General features: G+C 38.6%; 1 protein-coding gene across 3 annotated transcripts in view; it reads left to right on the forward strand.

Annotated features, from left to right (window-relative positions):
• The window catches only part of PKNOX1 (PBX/knotted 1 homeobox 1), a 38,772-nt gene extending 23,068 nt beyond the window's left edge, over positions 1 to 15,704 (forward strand). For 2 of the 3 annotated variants that reach the window (XM_041487872.1, XM_041487873.1), the window contains exons 6-12: positions 3,859 to 4,029; positions 5,496 to 5,595; positions 6,439 to 6,536; positions 8,810 to 8,938; positions 9,938 to 10,014; positions 11,555 to 11,727; positions 12,704 to 15,703. In XM_041487872.1, the coding sequence (XP_041343806.1) occupies positions 3,859 to 4,029; positions 5,496 to 5,595; positions 6,439 to 6,536; positions 8,810 to 8,938; positions 9,938 to 10,014; positions 11,555 to 11,727; positions 12,704 to 12,915 (960 nt within the window). In that variant the 3' untranslated portion in view covers positions 12,916 to 15,703. Of the gene's footprint in view, positions 1 to 3,858; positions 4,030 to 5,495; positions 5,596 to 6,438; positions 6,537 to 8,809; positions 8,939 to 9,937; positions 10,015 to 11,554; positions 11,728 to 12,703 lie in introns of all 3 variants that reach the window. The other variant, XM_041487874.1, reaches the window with a different exon arrangement.
• The last annotated feature ends 4,301 nt before the right edge of the window (positions 15,705 to 20,005 follow it).

The following is a 20,005-nucleotide window of genomic DNA, read 5'->3' on the forward strand; positions in this document are numbered from 1 at the left end:
CATTCAATGCTTAACACTTTTTTGTTGCTCACTGCTAACCCAGGCACTGCAGAAATACCACATTGCCTCAGGGTGGTTCCTGCCTCTCTGTTCAGAGTAAACTCTTCCCACACATGGGTGGATTTTTTAATTTCTCCACATTCATAGGACCATAGGATGGTTTGGGTTGCCCTACAAGCTCAGGTGTCCAACCTCCTGCACAGAGTAGGGTCAGCTGTGAAGTCAGAGCAGGTTACTTATGGCTTTGTCAAGTCTAGACACAATACAAAAGAAGGGGTGTTAAATCTACTCTCCCTTTTGTATTTGAACAGGACACTGCCTTTTTTGAAGACCCCCGAGTTTTTTGTTTCGTTTGGGGTAAGGATTTTTGGTTCAGTACCCTCTTCTCAATTCTCTTGAATTCTTAGTTGTGTCTGGAGCCTGAGTTGTAGAGGTGAAGCCAGCTGATGTCATTTGAATATTGACTGACCAAGCCTTTCTGAAAAGTGTTTTTGCTGTTTTAATGTGCAGAACTGTCCCATAAACCTCTAGTTACTCCTTTTCTAGCTATGTCTCATAGCTGAGGACTCAAAATAGAGGAGTGAGGTTATCAAATCAAAACAAATGAAAACAAAATAGCCTTTCTCCCAGAGTTTGTGTTCTTCCACTGAAAATCTGAATCGCTGCAGGAGGATTTGGGTCAGGGAGGTAGGTAAACTGTGTATGTATATATTTTAATTGGTATCTTTGCAAATGAAGAGTCATTTGAGTGAAATTACTTGTCAGTATATGGAGATTCTTTCATGTATGTTGCCCACATGTGCAGTTGATGTGCTCTGAAATCCTTAAGGAGCCGTGGCTGTGTGTTTTACATCAGCACAGGTGAGCTGGGGATCATGACTGAGGCAGTTTGTGCTGTGTCTGTGCCTTTGCACCTTGAGGCACTGAAGGCAGGACACAGGTACAATGTAGAGCATATTTAGGCTAAAGATAGCCTAAATTTATTAAATTTGGAGACATATTTATATATGAATAGGCTCCTGATCGCAAGAACTGGAAGTTTTTCAATAACTTTTCTTTCTGTAATAGTTTACCTTTACTTACAGCAATTTCAGCAATAGTGCAATGTGTCCCTGCTCATGGCAGGGGTTGGAATGGGATGATCTTTAAGGTCCCTTCCAACCAAAACCATTCTAGGATTGTGTGAATATACACAAATCTCATGGTTACTTCATCTTCGTGCACTTCTCTGAAGAGATACTCCAGTTTTATTGCTACAGCTGAAAAGACTGAATCAGTTATAAAATGTCATTTTTCTGTGGCATATTCTATGCAGTAGCACTGTATGAAATATTACTGCTGCTGTGACCTGTCTAAAAACAATTCTTTGTATTACCTTTGTCCAACTTGAGTTATTTTATCTGGAGTTCTTGATTTTTGTAGTTTTAAGGGAAAAGTGAACTTCTGCTGACATTGAGTTTGGTCCACCTGTGCTGCAAGAGAGTAGGAGCCATATGGCCACAATTAATGTAGCTGTAAATGAATTAATAAGTCCTGGTGACAGGCATGGCATATTTACAAAGTTTTGTTTTCCTCCTAAGCACAGCAGCACAGCTTCCTGCAGGAGCAGTGTGATGGAGAGGGGCCCTGCAGAGACCTGGGTAGTGTTACTGAGTCTGGGTTTGTGGTTAATTTTGACTTAATTCAATTTCCACCTCAAGTATCAACTATCAATTTTAAACTAAGTCTAGGTTGAAGAAAGGACTTTCATTTTTCCTCCAAGCACATGCTGATAAATAAATAGTACAAATTTGGCTAATGTTTAAAAAAACCCAACTCTCTTGACTGAGCAAAAATAAACTACTCTATTATGGTCAAATATTATGTGTCCAAAAGCATATTTTGTTACCTCAGTTCTAGCTGAATGTTTCCAGCACTCAATAATGTGATGTGCAATTTGCTGATTAGTCGCACATGAAGAATTTTCTATTTTAAGCTTTTTGTCTCTGAAACAGAGACAGAACTTCTTGAAACACAAATGACCTTTGTTTTGTGTTAAAATTTAGTTACATTTGCATGCTTTAACTTTGTTATGTTTAAAGGTGCTTAAGCACAGTTTAAAAAGCAACCTGGGCTGGATTAGAAAATCACTGGTTTGTGTCTCAGTGCTGGGTCACTGCACTCAGTGTTTCAAAGGCTTTCAGTGTCATAGGTCAAAAGAGTTACCAGATATTCATTTGGGTCAACTCCCTCAAAAAACAGCTCAGGTGTTTCTGCAGCTCTTTTTTGAAAGATGTAATTTTTTTTTCTTTTTATCCTTGAGAAGAAATTTTTTTAAATTACTTCATTTCTTAATTTTTTTTCATCTTGTTTATTTTAACACACAGTTGTCTACACCGAGTGAGTGTCCTAGAACCTTTTGCTGAAAAAACAGGGAAAATATCTGTCTCAATGAAAGCTAAAATGTCATGATGGAGATGGGAGCACACTCAAAAGTTTTCTTGCCTTGATGTCCTTTGGATGCCTTGAGCAAAGGCATCTTCAGCTGCCAGTTGGCTTCTTGAGTTGGAACTAATAAATAAGTTAGTTTGGAGGGTCTAATTTCTGTTCACTGGATTCAATGCCCTGCCCAGGTAAATAACCCCTCATATAGGACAGATTTTTCCAAATAATTGTAAAGTCAAGCTCTGCACTATGCTTTAAAACTACAGCTGTTCAGTTTCATGAAACTGAAGGATATTTGTCTCAGAGATCCAGCTCAGCACAGAAATGTTGGAGATGGCATGTGGTATTAAAAATAATTACTTTGCTGGTGTGTTGTGTACGTATTTGAATGTCCTGGATTTCCTGCTGCTGTTAGACCATCTGGATTTGGTTTTAGCTTCTGATCTTCTGCCATGACCCTTACAATCACCTAAGCTATTTTCATGCAGTATGTAATACCATTGGTTATCCAGGCTTACAGTGTTTTTCTCACAGTGAGCATGATAAGTATTCTCCTCACATACATATCTCCTGTACTTGGATTTTAGCTTAAACATGGATTATTTTTTAAATTTGGTTTAGTGCTTTGTATTTAATGTTTTGTATTTCAGAATCAGTCTCCTCACGTGAAAGTTCTTACAAGATTTTACCTGAGAGCTGTTCATCTTTGACATACAATCACAGAGGAACTTAAAAGCTGTAGCACTGAAGAACTGTTTGATTACTTTAAGCTTTGTTCTACTGTGTGACTAAATTTGGGACCTCCTTATTCTAATTTTATTGAAAAATAAAAGCTTTCATCCTCCCTAGCAATCTGTGGAACAAATTGATGCTTAATCACAGGAGCATCTTCTTTCTCACTGTATCTCAAACCCTTCTGGTTTCCTTGTGTCAGGGTGGAGCTGAACCTGCTGTTTCTGATTTATAGAGCTCCAGAGAACTGCTGCTGGCCAAGCCTGTCCCAGCCCTGCCTTCCAGACCTTTTCTGGGGATGGGATTGCTTTCCATCACTTCCACTCTTGTGTGGTCTGTGCCCCAGAGGTGTAGGAGGGGTTAAAGACCACATGGACATCCAGGCTCATCCTGTGCCCTGTGACGCCTGAGCTGCTCTGTCTTCCTGAAGTGCACACATGACAAAGATCACTTTGGTGTCCTGTTCTGTTTCTCCTGTGTGCCAGTTTCCTTGTGTTCCTTTCACATTCCAGGATTTAGCAATTAGTACCTCTGCTTTAATTGGGTGATCTTTGTTACTGGAAAGCAGTGTTTGCTTAAATCTTGGGTGATCTTTGTTACTGGAAAGCAATGTTTGCTTAAATCTCACATTAAATATTTTTTTTTTTTTTTACAAACAGTTATTTTGTTTCTGATTTTTTTTTTTCCAATTCTCTCCCTCAGATGGTAAAAGCAATCCAAGTTCTGCGTATCCATCTGCTGGAGCTGGAAAAGGTTAATGAACTCTGCAAGGATTTCTGTAGTCGTTACATTGCCTGCCTGAAGACAAAAATGAATAGTGAAACTCTATTAAGTGGAGAGCCTGGAAGTCCTTATTCACCTGTGCAATCTCAGGTGTGTTTCAAATGCTGTTCAGTGGATTTTTGCTCAGATTGCCTTAGGAAGTTACAGCTATGCTTCTTTTGCTATCAGTTTGCAAACAGAGTTTCTGCAGTTTCCTGTATTCTCTCAAATCAGTTATTAAGAGTAGAAAAAGCTTTTTTTTTTGTTTTTTGGTGCCACTGCCTGACGGACAAATTTGTTGAAATGTGCCAGAGCACAGAGTCAATTTTTTATTATCTGTCTTCCTTTTATGATTTTCTCAGTTCAGCAAGTGGAGATATTCAGAATAGCCTGGATTTGCTATTTAGTTGGAAGGAGGTTAGAAAAAAAGAATAAACAAAGAAAAAAATTTTGCTTGTTAAGGCTTCCTTAGTCTGCCTCCTTCATTAAAACATCGAGATGACTAATATATATTATACACAACCTCTATTCTGGAATAAATAGACAATATCTGATGGATTAAAGTTACAATATTGCATTTTCTGTATTAAATGGATCACAATTAATAGGTTATGGTTGATGTTTTTGCTGTCAGATGCTGCAGTGAGCCCTGCCACCCCAGTACCCACTTGATCCTGAGTCTTAGGGCATGGCCTTTCTCTGAATTACTCATGTATCTGATCCTCTGTATTAAAAAAAGCCACAATGACTTTTTAACTTCACTTTCTGGACTCTTTACATAGGTTTTGATGTCTGGAAGTGTGGAAAGGAGATTATAAAATCAGGCAACAAAAAAGCTTTTAAAAGGTTTTTTTCTGTACATCTCTTACAGTTTGCTGTAGATACATGAGGGACCCATTTTGCATTTGCTATCAAAAGAGATTATTCATACATACTAAGTAAATGTGTAAGAGTTTGCATGTTCAGGGTTGAGTAGAAGCTATCTTGAGCAGAATAAAACATATTGAATATTTAATACATTATGTTCAAATTGAAGGAATTGAAGTAATAACTAAAATTCTAAAGCTTTGATGCTTGTAATAAGAGCATCAAGGATCATTTCATTTGTCCTTTTTCCAAAACTCTTGCCTTTGGAAACTGTTTCTTATTCTTTACATATCTAGAACTAAAATTTCTCAAAATTGTTTCACATCTTTTCTAGCAGTTGCTTTTATGAGGGTTTTCAAAGGTAATGGTTGGTGATAATGAGGAAGTTAATGCAGGTAATGATAAACCCCTAATGAAGTACCTTTCTCTTTGAAGGTAATCCTGTGATTAAACTCCAAAAGTATCTTAGAGCCAAAAATACCCAAAACAAATCACAAAAATACACAAGCATGCCTGATCTCCTTACATGAGAAAAAAAAAAAAAAAGTTGAAAAATAGTAAGTAACTAATTGTTTTATTTAGCATTTCCAAGTATAGGTATGAAGAAAATCCTAACACAAGCATGCCTGATCGCCTTACATGAAAAAAAAAAAAAAAAAAAAAAAAAAAAGTTAAAAAATTGTAAGTAACTAATTGTTTTCTTTTTCTAGCAAATTCCAAGTGCCATTGCAGGCACACTCAGTCCCCAAGGGATCGTGGTGCCAGCATCAGCATTGCAGCAGGGAAATGTAACTATGGCAACAGTAGCAGGTATGACACACAAAAAACAACTGGCACCTTGCTCTTCATCTTGGTTTCCTTTATGGCTGTTGCAAAAACTACACAAATACTCGAAAAAGTGTGTTTTAATACCTGAAAAGTTGTTGTAGTACAGTCAAGTGCTTTACTGGTTTATGAATGTTTGTTTCATTTATATGTTTTCCAAAGATGTCTGTGGGAGTGGCAGTTACATAAATAATATTAAGAGATCTTAATGTGCAACACTACATTTTTAAATTTTCATAGACTGTGGTGTTTGACTTTTTTTTTTTTTTTCCTTTAAAAAGAATTATATTTGACAAAAACATGTATTACCTAAACCATTGCACTTGTTGGTTGCCTCATGCTCCTTGGAGTTTGGAACCACACCTACAAGTCTGTAAAATCCTTGACATCCTTTTTATATGGAAATTACATTTGAGATGAAGTGTTTAGTCTTGCCTCTCAGCAAGGTTTTAAATTAAACCCAGCTGCCCTAAGAACTGGCCACACTGAGGTGTGATTTTGGTGTTGTCACCCTTGTTGGTTGAAGACTTAGCTCAGTTAAAACAACATGAAGAACTGTTTTATAGTCTGATAATCATGGCATTTTCCTTTGAAAATAGATTTAGAATGCCTAAAATACAGGGAAATACAATCAAATTTTGTACAGTTTTTTTGTGAATGGATGAAAATTTCAGTGTGGCAAAGAGCACATCTTGCACGCTGACTAGAAAAGAGTAATTGATATATTATTAAAAGTCTTGTGTGGTGTGCAGTGCTGATGTGTTTAAAGAGAATAATACTTGAAGGGAATTTTCTTCCCCATAATCTGTGTTTCTGTTTTGCTTCCAGGGGGGACAGTGTATCAGCCAGTCACTGTGGTCACTCCACAAGGACAAGTGGTGACACAGGCACTGTCACCTGGGACTATTCGGATCCAGAATTCTCAGGTTTGTTCCATCAGCTCCACAGAATGATGTTCTGTCTGGAAATACATCTCAGTGGGTTTAGGAGTTTTGATTTAAATTTGACACACTGGCAGAAGGAGCTCTGTGTACACACAGAGTAATTAATTGTAAATCGGTGCAGCCACTGCTGTGGGAAGTACAGGTTGTAGGATATGTCATAAGGTCCCCCTTGCCACAATAGCTCATCAGAGTTCCTACCTTTTAATTGTGTTCCTTTACTGATGTCAGAAGAGTTATAGGTACATGAAATCAATTAAAAAAAAAAAAAAAACCCTTAAAAAAAAAAACCAAAAACAAAAAAACGACAAACTAAAATTTTAAAAAAATACCTCTAAACCCAATTAACAACAACAAAAAAAACCGAAACAACACAAAAAACCCCCCCAAAAAAAAACAACAAAAAAAAACCCCAAACACCAATGCTTCCACAACATTTAGCAGCAAAACAGCTAAGTCATAGTAGAATTAAAAAAAAAAAAAAAAAACCTTAAAAAAAAAAAAACAAAAACAAAAAAACTACAAACTAAAATTTTAAAAAAATACCTCTAAACCCAATTAACAACAACAAAAAAACCCGAATCAACACAAAAAAAAACAACCAAAAAAAACCCCAAACACCAATGCAAACCAAAAACCCTTCTGAATTAAATGATTATAACTTTTCTAATCATTGAACTTTGTTTATGGCTGGATAGATAGATTTGAGGTATTGAACTAAGGTGCCACACTGTTTTTGTGGGAAATTTGACTTTTTATTACAATGGCAACCAATAGAACTGTGAAACTATGTATTTCAGAGTTTATCTATTCTGAGAAGCATTTTTCTATAAAACCTTCAAAATATTTAGTTGAGATTCTGGGAGCTCCTCAATTTTGTCTCCTTATACCCTAAAATATAAGGGCCAGCACTCTTTTGTGGGAGGCTCTTAAGAGTTGGATCTGAAGAGTTCAAAGAAACAACTAAAGAAAAAGAAACATGAAAACTAGACCATCTTCTGGTGCAGAAAACCTTGCTAGTTTTCTCTGGAAGTGGTAAACCAAATCTTCCTGGAATCTGGATTTAATTAGAAATGTGAATGAGGAGCTCCCATCTCCACAGCATAAAATCTGTTGGTAATCACTGACTCACTGGTTTCTTTTCCCCCTTATTCTGGCCTTCCACCCAAAAAAGTGTGCACAGAGTGTTCTTTGAATTGGCAGGAGCATATCTGTACTCAGCCATGTCCCCCACTGGAACACAGACAGCTCTGTCCTCACACACCTCTCAGAAAGAAATGTGTAAAATTACTCTCCTGGACTGAAGGGGTTTGGAAAAATTGGGGTTTTTTTACATTTTATGAAAAAAAAAATACTGAGAGAAAATAATGCCTCTGGCCTATAAATAAAAAAGGACTTGACCTTCTGTATACATCTGTCACTACTCTTGATGTTAGCTGGAGTCTCCAAACCCAGCTATGCAAAGGTCACTAATTGAAAATCCTTCTCCAGTGTCTTCTTTTTCAGTGTTTCAGAATGCTGTGGAGGTAGGGAAAAGCACTGTAGAAAAGCTATTGAAAGTTCATTATAAAGCCTCCTTATGCAAGCAGGTTATTTAGAATGTTAGACATTACTTTGGAAATTAAAATGTGCTCCAGATATATATTTGTAGTAATTTGATAGCCTAAACCTTGTTTAAAACTAATTTCCTACATATTGATTGGCTTAAGAAATTGCTCCAATTTGTCTGGAAAACCTGATTTAGAATTATTTTGGTTACAACTGTCTGAAATAGAATCTTATATGACAGCACATAAATTGTGCTGTTTCTTTCTATTTCTGCATAAGCATTTAAGAATGTATTCCCAAACGTTCAGATAACCAACGTGCAAATGATTTGATGAAACCATAGGAAGTGAAAAGCAAAAAGAAAGAAATAGGAATATTTATGAAGCAGTATGAATGTTGTAAAGTGAATTATAGGTTCTGCTGTATGGATCTTAATGCTCTTTGAGAATTTAATGCATTTATTTGGCAGGACCTTTAGCATCTCTTTTTGCAACTGAAACATAATAATTAATTTTTATCCTTCATTTAAGTCTTAAATCAGTAATATTTTACAGCTTCCATAGTTGTTTATGTTTGCACACAGTGAGTATATTCCAGATATTCAAGCCTAATTTCCTTTCATTCCTGCTATAAATGAGTTGTTCATTTATTGATACAGAACTGCCATTACTATGTTAACTGCCTTATTTCTCCTAAAATTAAATGTGCAGCTCCAGTTGCAATTAAACCAAGATCTAGGCATCTTGCATCAAGATGATGGCTCATCAAAAAATAAGAGAGGAGTTCTTCCCAAGCACGCTACAAATGTGATGAGATCTTGGCTTTTTCAGCACATAGGGGTAAGGACTGAGCATGATCAGTTTTTGATGTAGCTCTTTCATGTGGTCTCTTACAATTTCTTTTCATAAATGAGGTGAATTTATTCTGTTGTCAGTTATGGAATCTCAGTTCAACTTTCCCTGGAGTCATTTGGAGTAGTTCCATAGGTCTAATGTTGGTTGACTTTTATTAATATTTTAATAAATATGTTACATTTGTACTGCAGAGTCTCAATAAATGTTGTTACAAGGAGCCTTTCTTCATTTCACTGTGTCGAGAACTTAATGCTCTCTACACCCTGGTTCATGGCACAAGGAAAAGTAATTCCACCTGTATTTTGCAGTGAGAAAAATCTCAAATTTTCTGTCTTTATCTTCTTTCCAATCCTCCTGATGTGTACCAAGCATGTCACTATCTGCTTGTGCTTTCAAATGTCTTCCCTTTGCATGAGTACTTTGAAAGGATAAATGGCTCCCAAGCTATTTCAATGTTGAGTTGATTGATATTTTGCCTTTTACAACTGGTTTGCAGCAGAGAGCTGATCCAGGGAAGCTGTGTGTGCACTTCTTGTGTTACGTGCCCTGTCCTCATCTGCTTAGAGCAGCTTTATTTAACTCAGTGCTCCTTTATTTAACTGAGTGCTCCTCACTTCTCTCATATGACACTGCCCTGGCCAGCAGAACTAATCAGAGCTGCTCACATGCTGTGCTGCCCAGGGATCATGCTCTTTAATAAAGACTGTCAGCCATGAGAAGCTTTTTCTTCTGAATTACACAGCAGCAGCTTCATGGTGCCACAGACACTCTCAAGGATAAAATCAGGTTTTGTGTACTAAAGCACTCTTTGTTGAATTATTTTCATCTATAAAAGTTTGTGATGTTTCTAAGGTTTGTGTTTTAATGAGTCAGGTGGCCTTAATCCACCCTCTTTAATCAGATGTAATAAAGGAGTTCTTATTTTTGATGAAGAGATGGAAAACAAGCTTATGCCTTTTTTGTTTGCTTGTCTGGCCTCTGTAGCATCCATATCCAACAGAGGATGAGAAGAAGCAGATTGCAGCACAAACAAATCTGACACTACTCCAGGTTAACAATTGGTAAGAGCAAAGCCCTTAACTTAATATCTGTCCTTGTCTCCACAAGCTCACAGCTCAGAAATAGTGAGGAGGATAACTTGGACATCTGGAGTTGAACTTAAATATTCTACATATGGTACAAAACATGTATAGAAATACAAGAGCTATGCACTGGCACACAAGCATGTTATTTTTATAAGGTATAATAATACTTATGCCATTTAAATTATATAAGGACTCCAGAAAACATTGCAGCAGTAGGAATTGGGTTCTGTTCCAGTGCTGAGAGAGATGGAAGTACTGTGATCTCTCTTCTGCAAGTGAAGAAATTGAAGTCTAAAGGCATTTAGTGGCCTGGTGGCTGCAGATGTTTAAGAAGTTACTGTTAACAGATTCTGTTCCTGTATCAAAGGGTGCTCTCCTGAGCAGTGATGTCTGAATGGAGAGGCAGTTCCTCAGCTACACCAGTTCATGGTTCAGCAGGTTTTGTCATGTCTTATCTTTCCTGGAGGTGTAAGATAAGACACCTGCCCTGCAGAAGAGAGGAGGGAAGGTGCTGACACGTGTCCTACCCGCCTTGTGGCATCAGTTCCTAAAATTGCTGCAGCAAAGTCCCACTGGGATCTGCCTCAGATTTCAAAGATGACACTGGCTGTGAGGCTGTGGAGGGGTCCAGCGGGGAAATAGCCAAGATAGTGACAGAGCACTGGTTCCAAAAGTGGAACAGGGTGGCTGTGCCTGTGTGACATGTGGCATGGAGCTCTGTGCTGGGATCTGACTGCTGTCTTTGCAGAGCATTCTATTACAACTTAGGAACCTGTCAGCTGCACCTGATTTCCTCCCATTGCAGGTAAATTTGGGACCTGGATGTATTTTGTGGTATTTAGGGACGATGTCTTCAGTCACAACTCCCTGCCATGGCTCACTATGTTGAAGCTGATTCAGTTTCAGTATTTTCTTGTTCACTAGCAGAAAGTGGAAGGGCAGCAATTAGCATGCTAAAGTAAGCAAGTGAAAATCAGAGAACTAAAAGGAACCAGGACAGATGTGACAAATGTGTTTGCTGTCATCCCCTGGATCAGGAGCCAGCCCTTGAAAGCCAGGGAGCCTGTAAAATAAGTAATGCAGAAGCTTAAGGGAGTAAATGAAACCAGACCAAACAAAGCAGGTTAGGCAGGGGCTAGACTTTAGGTGAACCCTAATGAGAGGAGTATCAGCTTTCTGAGCTGGGCTGTCAGCAGGTTTTCTGGTGCTTAGTCTTTAATAAGATCCTGAAGTGTACATCTGTTGTGCTGTCTGGAGAATTTTTCCTTCTGAGGTGGGGGAAAAATGCTGTTAGCTGCAAAATGATAGAAGTGCTTTCTTAGCTAGTTTGCCAAAATTGAAGGGTGCTGGTGTTCTAGGAGTGGTTCTACACTTTAAAAAGAATGTGAAGTTCAGCTGATAGAAGATTTCATGTTCCTAATTTTTTTTCCTGCTGCATACTTTGTGAATGTGAGAGAGAGAGATGGAATTTACAGCCAACTGGTCCTAAGTTCACCTTGCCCTCAATTGTATTTAGGTTTATCAATGCTAGAAGGCGAATTCTTCAGCCAATGCTGGATTCCAGTTGTTCTGAAACTCCAAAAACAAAGAAGAAAACAGCCCAGAACCGACCAGTCCAGAGGTTCTGGCCTGACTCCATTGCCTCAGGAGTTGCTCAGCAGCAATCGAACGAGCTCACGATGTCAGATGGTGAGGAGAGCTGCCTGAACATGGATCATAAAGTTAATTCCTCTCTGACAGGGAAAGGGAGGGTTTGATGACTGTGGTGGGAAGGAAACTTCTGGATATTTCAGTATAGACGTGGTTTTAATCTGGGAAAGTATAACAGAGAAGTGTCACTTTTTCCTCTCTTTAAGTTTCTGTGGTTTAAGCAAGGGTGTTGTATTGGAATTCATGTTGAGAAACTTGCTTTTGTTTCCAAAGTTATGAAATGACAGAATAAAAGATGTAAAACTGAGATGTACAGCTGAGTTCTCTCTGTGTGCACGTCAGGAGTGTCCTGTTGGATGAGCAGCACTGGGCTGCAGCTTCAGCCTCATGGCTGAGCAGCTGCAGTTCCACATCTGCCTCACGTGCTTCCAGCTGAACAATGAGAGGCAGGAAGATGTCATAGAGCCTCCACAGACTTTGACTGAAGTAACTTCCTCGGTGTCAGATCAAACAAAAAGATGTCATTTAAGAAAGATAAACAACTGCTCTAATGCCAGGATCATCCTTTCTGTCCTGCTGCTTGGTGCTTTATTCTTTCCAGTTCGTAACAAATTTTCCTTCAGCCTCTGCTGGATCTGACAACAGCTTTATCCATTGAAGTTACCTTGAATCTGATCACTCCCCTTTTTCTGCAAGGAATTAAGTTGGAACACTTTGCAGAAATGGCCTTGTGGTGACTTGATTGGAGAATTGCTGTAGTGGGTGTCCATAAAACAAATTTAAGATTCACAACACAAAGTTTAAGATTCCTGACCAACCTAATTCTGGCATTTCCTGACATTTAAGTATTTGACAATCTATATATCTTCTATTTTAATGTAGTTCCTTAAATTTCTGTGGTGGGCAACTGTTGATTAGAAACGAATGATTAGAAGCTGTTGATTAGAGACAAGCTCCGTTACACATAAGCAGCAGGCCAGAACGGTGCTGAAGTGCTGTGGTTGTGCTCCTGCAGGTGCTGTCGTGACCATCACAGCCCCAGTGAACATGAATGTAGACAGTCTGCAGTCCTTGTCCTCGGATGGTGCCACCCTGGCTGTGCAGCAGGTGATGATGGCAGGGCAGAGCGAGGACGAGTCCGTGGACAGCGGTGAGGACGACGGCGGAGACCTCTCGACAGCAAACATCAGTGGGCTGGTCCTGGATAACAGCGACTCTCTGCAGTAGGAAGCCAGAGAGCCTGCAGAAAAAACACTTAGGAAAAAGAATGGACTGACTGACTGACTTTTTATAGTTTGCACAGCAAACATTTTACACAAGTTTTATTTCTAATATGTTTTATATGTAGATATAGAAGGGTGCACTTTTTTGTATTTCATAGTAAGCTTAAAGAGTGTTTTTGCAGGTGCAGCAACTTCTTTCAAATGTGTTTTGGTTTGGTTTTTTTTTTGGTTTTTTTTTTTTTTCTTTGTTTATTTTCCTTTCCTTATTTCAGAAAATTATATCTAGTAATATAAAGAACCACGTAAGCACCCCTTTGTTCTCTTAATTGGAAGTGCTGCAGTTTCTGATGAATTATGCAGTTTCAATTAGTGCTGTTATTTAACACAGCTTTTGATGGGCAGGTGATGTAAATTTAAAGCATGTGACACTAGTGTGTGAAACTTGATTATTGAGTTAGATTCATATATTTGAAAGATGCTTCTGCACCTTAAAAACTGCTAGTCTGAGGTGGACAGCAACACACATAAAAAGGAACTGTTGATGTGTGATTCAGTAGAGAATGTATGGCAATTTAAATAAGTTTAGTTTCTCTCATAGTCCGTGAGCCTGTTTATCATTTGCTATAAAAACTCCTATTTTTACCTTGCTGGGGTTATTGGATAAAAAAAAATATTTTTATAAATTCACTAAAAATTGGGATGACAACTGTATTAAGCAGGAGGAAAAAAAAAAAATAATTTCCAGAGGGGAAAAATAAATGTTTAGTATTCCTATTTGGAAGGTCTGAAAATTGACCCAATTTAATAAACAAGCCTACAGTAGCATTCTATGATTCTCAGCTATCCCACAGTGATATACTATATTTGATAATAGCATAAGAAGGGCCCACTGTTTGATGGGATTTTGATATTGTCAAACATTGATTTATATTATGTGTAAACTAATATTCAAATTGCATAACTCTGTATCTAGACTTGTATCTGAAAATATTTGCTAAATGAGTATTCAGGTAAGTAAGTTCAAATACCCACAAGTTTTCCAATTATTAGAGAAATTTAACAGTTTATAGTTTGTACAACTGAATCTAAAAAAATGAAAAGTTGCCTACTATACAGTCATGAATTCTGCTATTTTATTGCATTTGAAATATTTTCCCCTAATACAAAAAGAAAAATATAACATGGATTTATGTAAAATTTCTTCAGATCTGAAGTTTACTACCAGAATATACAGCAGGCTTTGTTAGAGTAGGAAATCCTTGTGTGTCATTTAAAAAACAAAGAGCTGGTGATAAAAACAGCTGGGTTTTGGTTTGGTTTTGTTTTGGGATTTTTTTTTTTTTTGTTGTGGTAACAGTTCATTTCTTTCATTTTCCCAAAGTTTGAAGTCTGTGATTGTCTATTCATGAACACTTGCTTTTGGAACTTTGTATTTCCCTTTGTTGAGTACAAATAAGAGACTCAAGAGCCTCATGCTACGATCAACACCCTCTTTTGTCCCTGTCCATTTGTCACAGTGTTGGCTTAGATCAAAGCCAGAATTTCCTTCTGATTCTGACCAAACCTGGGTGTGTTTCTAACATGACAGGGAGAAAGGTGGTCACCTTTAGAACCTTCAGACACTGTATTTGAACAAAGCCCTTTGGCAGATGCAAATATTTAATTGAATACTTAATTTCTGCTTCTCAGAGCACTCAGGCACATGCTGAGGTCCCCTTGATTTCAGGAGGATGAAGGAATGTGCTGCTGGACATGCTGAAGTGGCTGGAAGCTGGCCATGGCAGATTGTCTTCCAAGGCAAGGTTGAGTTGGTAGGAAGAAAAGCTTCAGGAAGAAATATCAGTGGCATTGCCATACACACATGGAGAATAACAGGAGTTTTCGGTGACTGGGAGTTATTTTTTTGTAAATGGTTTTTACTCAACACAAGAGGTGTTTCTGCTCTGGCTCTCACTGCGTCCTGGCTGAGGATCTTCCTCAGTTCTGGTGCTGTCATGATCTGCTCCACTGGACTGGTGATTTCTAAAGAATTTGTTTTCTTCTGACTTCTCTGCTTTGCCACTAATGTGCCACGTTTGTTAAACAGCACAGTAAATGAATGATGGAAGATGAATTAGGAAGGCTTTGACATATCATGGCTGTCTCAAAGGCTGCTGTCAAATCCAGTTTGACTTTCAAAGACAAACCATGTACAAATCCTGCTCCTTTGGAAGCATTCAGCCTACTGCCCCTACAAAAAATAGCTTCGATTACTGGAACTCAGATTCTGTATTTTTGTTCTTAATTGTTTTTAACTCCAAGAGTGCTGCATTACCCCCACCACTTCCATTAAATAACAGGTTATGTTTGTTGGTTTGTTTGGGGTTTTTATTGGAAACAACCAGGCCTCAGGGTTTGCAAACTTCTGAATGTTTAATTTTCAGAAAAGAAGCCATTTTCTAGGGTTTATTTTATTTTAAATTATGATTTCCCCCACCTTACATGCAGCAGAAGTTCTGTTCTTCCAAAACATGACCTTGTCTTCAGCTACTTTATCAATTCCTGGAGACTGAAGTTGACAGAGTTTACTGTCAAAGGGGAATATGGAATAGTTTCACTGTCAGATTAGAAACATTAAAAAAATATAGGGACTTGAATTCTTAAAACTGAAAAAGCTTCACCAGTGTAAAAGTGCTTAACATGTGAAACTCGAATATTTTCTTTCAGTTCAGTGAGAATTCTGTAATGGGTGTGAACTGCAGGGAAGTGCTTGTTCTTTTCATTATTTAAAAGAAGAAAAAACAAGTAGAGTAGTTTGGGGGTGGTTTTTTTGTTTTTTGGGGTTTTTTTTGGTTTTTTTTTTTTTTTTTTGCGATGTAGGAAAGATTGCTGGTTTCAGCAAAGCTTCACCATTCAGGAAAGGTACACGTTTACATTAGTCAAAAAGTCTTTACAGGGGACCTGACTTTGAGTCTGTGTATAATTCCCCCTGCCCCCAATTAAAGTCATATTCATATGCAATAGAACCAATTTGGTTTTTGAATCAATGTGATTCTTCTGCAAACACAATTATTGAAACTTCTAATTTATTTTTTTTTTCAATCTAACCCAAAACAGGGTTCTCAGTTGAATTTCTTCAATATTCCTGGAACAGGCAAGGCAATTTTCTGGGTTTTTTGTTTTTTTGTTTTTTTGTTTTTTTTTAACTTTGGAAGCATTTCAGCTCAGCAAATCAATTCCAAAAGGATCAGGATAAGTTTCTGAATGACTGTTACAAAGAAATAATCACGTTGGAAAATACTCAGCATCAACTCTGGCTCTGCAGAAGGTTTTCTCCATCTGGATTTTGTGTCTCAGTGGAGTCCTGCTGATCTCAGGGAAGCTCCACACGGATCCATGTCAGGCTGCATTTGCCTTCTCCTGGTACCTGCTCTCTGTCAGGAATCTTTTGGAGATCCAGCTCTACCTTGCCTGCACACCTGAATCTTCTTCCAGTGGAAACCTGGGTGTGGATGAAGGGCTTGGCAGGGCAGGATTTCATGGCAGACTGGGGTGCAACAAATAAATTTATTTTGATGTTCAAGATGCAGCCAGGAGCCAGACCTGAGCGAGGAATTGCAGTTCCCAGTTCCTGTGCTTCCAGAGTAGCTTTAGGTTGATGGATGTTGTTTAGGAATGGGAGCACACGTGGCTCAAACCCAGCTCCTGGCCTGAGGTTGGCTCTGTGGGTCAGGACACAGCTCTGATCCCCACGTGGGCCATTCCCTGGGGAGTTGGACTCGTTGTGGGTCCCTTCCACCTCAGAGTGTTCTGTGAAATAACCCATGGATTTGTTTCTGGAAGAATCACAAGTCCACCTTCCTGACTTTAGGAACTTGGCAGCCCATGGGATAAAACAAAGCCTTTCCACTGATGATAGTTGCACTTAAACAAACAAAAATCTGGAACACCCTGGTGTTTTGAAAAACTGGAACACATGCATTTCATTGTAATTAAAGTTGATTTAACATTTTATTTTCTGAAGCTGAGTCATCTTGGGAGGAAAAAAATGAATAAGTATTTGTCTATGCAAGACACAAATGTCAAAAATGTGTGAATTACCCATTTTTAGGTACTGTATTGTTATTGTCTTTCTGACTTCTGTTCCTTTGAGTAGTCTCTTCAACCCTTCAGCCTTACATTTGGCTTGGAGTTGAACAAGCAAAATGTAGTTTTGAAATCCTGTTGGAAATGTAACTAAACTTCGTTCCCTCATGAAAATCTCGCATGTTAAACAACTAAGTGAAATGTTTTGGTTTCCTAATAATAAATTCAAACTCTCAGCACCTCCTGAACACAGCAGATCCGTGACCATGTGGCTGTGGTGTGCAAACCACCCCACCAGCAGCTGGGTGCCCTTTGCTCCTCACTCTGCAGCAGAGCTGAGGACAAAAGCAGCTTCATTTTGCCAAACTCAAACTCAGAGTGGATTCCTTCCCCCCCCTCCCCTGCCCTTGGCATGCTCAACTCCTTCAAAGACCTTCTGGGTTGTTTAATTTTCTAGTCCTGCAGTGACCTGATGGTCCAGTGCAAAGTGCAGCGAAATTGGCGCTGATGTGCTTTTTGGTGATTGCCCAAATCAGGTAATTTGTTCATTCCCGTCACCTGGAAATACAAAATCCGTTCCTTTTCTGTGACTTAGTTCTTTAGGACCTGCTGAGTGATCACAGTTGGTTTTGCCAGAGAAAAGCAAGGTGTGAGAAGGCAGGGAAATGCCTTTCCAGCCTTGCAGACACCCATAAAGACTCTTGGTTGGTGTTAATAGAACCCAGTGTTTCAGGGGGTGGCAGAAGCCCCCATAACCTGCCCAAGGATTAGCAGCACTGGCTCTGCACAATCGACAATCTTTCAAATATGAACCCTGCAACTTTTCTTTCTTTGGTTGTTAAGGGATTTTGAAGCAACTGATCTATCAAAGGATGAAATTAAAAATGAGAATATGCTTCATGGGTGATTTATTTTTACACTGCTGCTCTCTGTGAACAGAAAAAGCACATTTTGGAAGCAAAGCATTTACATTGCTTTAACAGTATTGTTTGGCTGAAAGACAAATACGTTTTCAGGAAATCTTGAGCATAGTTTCAAACTATTTAACCAGTTCTTGGCCAGGGAAAGTCCTTGGCCCTTGTATTTGTTTGGGGTTTCTTGTTTATGCAAATGAAGAAATGTTTACTAGTTCTTACCAGTGTGGGGATTTTTATTACACTTTTGTAATGCAGGAGCAGCTTGGATGAAAGAAAGAATTAGCAGGTAAATAGACCACAATGTTTGTGACTTTGGGTGGGGTTTTCTTTTTGTTGTTGTTTCAAAATTATTAATTAAAATGGCATGGACATCAAACTTCAAGAAATGGTTCCAAGCATATATGGTAGTGACTTATTTGAAAACACAAATCCCATGTGTTAACTTGTTTAGCCAGATTGTGACACATTTCTAAAATTACCATGTTCTACAAAATCAGAAATCTTGAGGAAATGAGCAGCTCCTTTATTACAAGATTCTTCTCAACTGAGAATCTCAAACTCATTTCATATCCAGCGAGTCCTGCTCAGCAGAGATTCAACCAGACGTGGGTACTCTTGGATTTACTTCTGCTGAGTGCTGGAGCATTATTTATTCCTGATGTCTCTTCCCCAGCATCTGGCATGGTGACACCCACGAGTGCCTCCAGAAGGGAAGAGAGCAGATTTTGGATGATGTTTTGTGATTAGAGGGTTAATCTGTGGATAGATGAGTAGTTTTTGTTCTAGACAAAGAAGTATTTATCATTTCCTTGTCTGGCATTAGAAGGGTGTCTGAGAGTAGTGCCAATAACTCCTGGTGATATAACTGGAAATAATTTTAACTCCACTGCTGCCAGGGAGCAATTTTTTCCTTCATCTGAAATGAATAAACAACCTAACATACAAAAAATCCCCCACCTGTAAAGTTACAAAGGGGAACAGGTTCAGACTGACAGGGAGTAGGGTTAGATTAGATACTAGAAAAGATTCTTCCCTGGGAGGGTGGGCAGGCCCTGGCACAGGGTGCCAGAGCAGCTGTGGCTGCCCCTGGATCCCTGGCAGTGCCCAAGGCCAGGCTGGATGGAGCTCTGAGGAGCCTGGGACAGTGGAAGGTGTCCCTGCCATGGCAGGGAAGTTGGAATTGGATTATCTTTAAGGTCCGTTCCAACCCAAACCATTCTGTGGTTATATTATTATATCAACTAAAATAGGTCCCATACTGAGTATTTTTAGTTGGATGGTTTCAAATTCCCCTGAGAGATAAATCCCCTCTTCAAGAAGCCATTACAGGAATCAGAGGTAAATAGTTGTAAATAACTGGTGAGCTGGTTTGTTTTTGTGGAGCATCAGTTTACAAAGTCCTTTAGTCTGCAGCTTAGGGCTGTTCCTAAATAACTCTCTTTGTAAAACCAGAGTAATATCCTCAAAGCTAAAACAAGGGAAAATAAACTACACACAGTGTGAAAAGAGGATTCTGCAAAATCAACCCAACAACATAGCTGGGACACATTAGGTATTTATTTATTTATCCATATATAAATTCATGCAAGTTCAGAGTGTGTGTGATGTATGTGGGATTACATCTGTCACGTATTTAAAACACAAAATTAAAAATCACCATTTTGATACCCTCCTAAAATCTGAAAGCAATGTGACCTGTGCACGTGAAGTTTGGTTTTTCTCCCTGATGCAACTGAGCTGTGATCTAGGGCTTGTGAAGTAGTCAGGGGAAATCTGTGGGTATTTACCTTCTCTGTTGGATTTTGGTGTCACCACTGGCACAAAGAGGAGCTGAGGCCCTTGGACCTACTCCTGAAAATTAATTTTCATAAACTTGATCCTGAATCCTAAATACAAACTGACGCATACACTAAATATGACTGTGGTGATAAAAATTAATTTAGATAATTTTTTGCTAAGATCCAAGAATTTTTCAAGTTAGATTTTTAGAAGTCTTGAAGAAATATGCAGATCATATGGGCTGGGGACAAGGTGGGGACCAGGCTCAGAGGATTTTTCCAGCCTTAATGGTTTTGTGGTTAAATAACCAGTGCCTGACTTTTCATCTTGAGG

This window comes from Pyrgilauda ruficollis, unplaced genomic scaffold, assembly GCF_017590135.1.
Source record: "Pyrgilauda ruficollis isolate IOZ18807 unplaced genomic scaffold, ASM1759013v1 scaffold85, whole genome shotgun sequence".
In the NCBI taxonomy this organism is placed as follows: domain Eukaryota; kingdom Metazoa; phylum Chordata; class Aves; order Passeriformes; family Passeridae; genus Pyrgilauda; species Pyrgilauda ruficollis.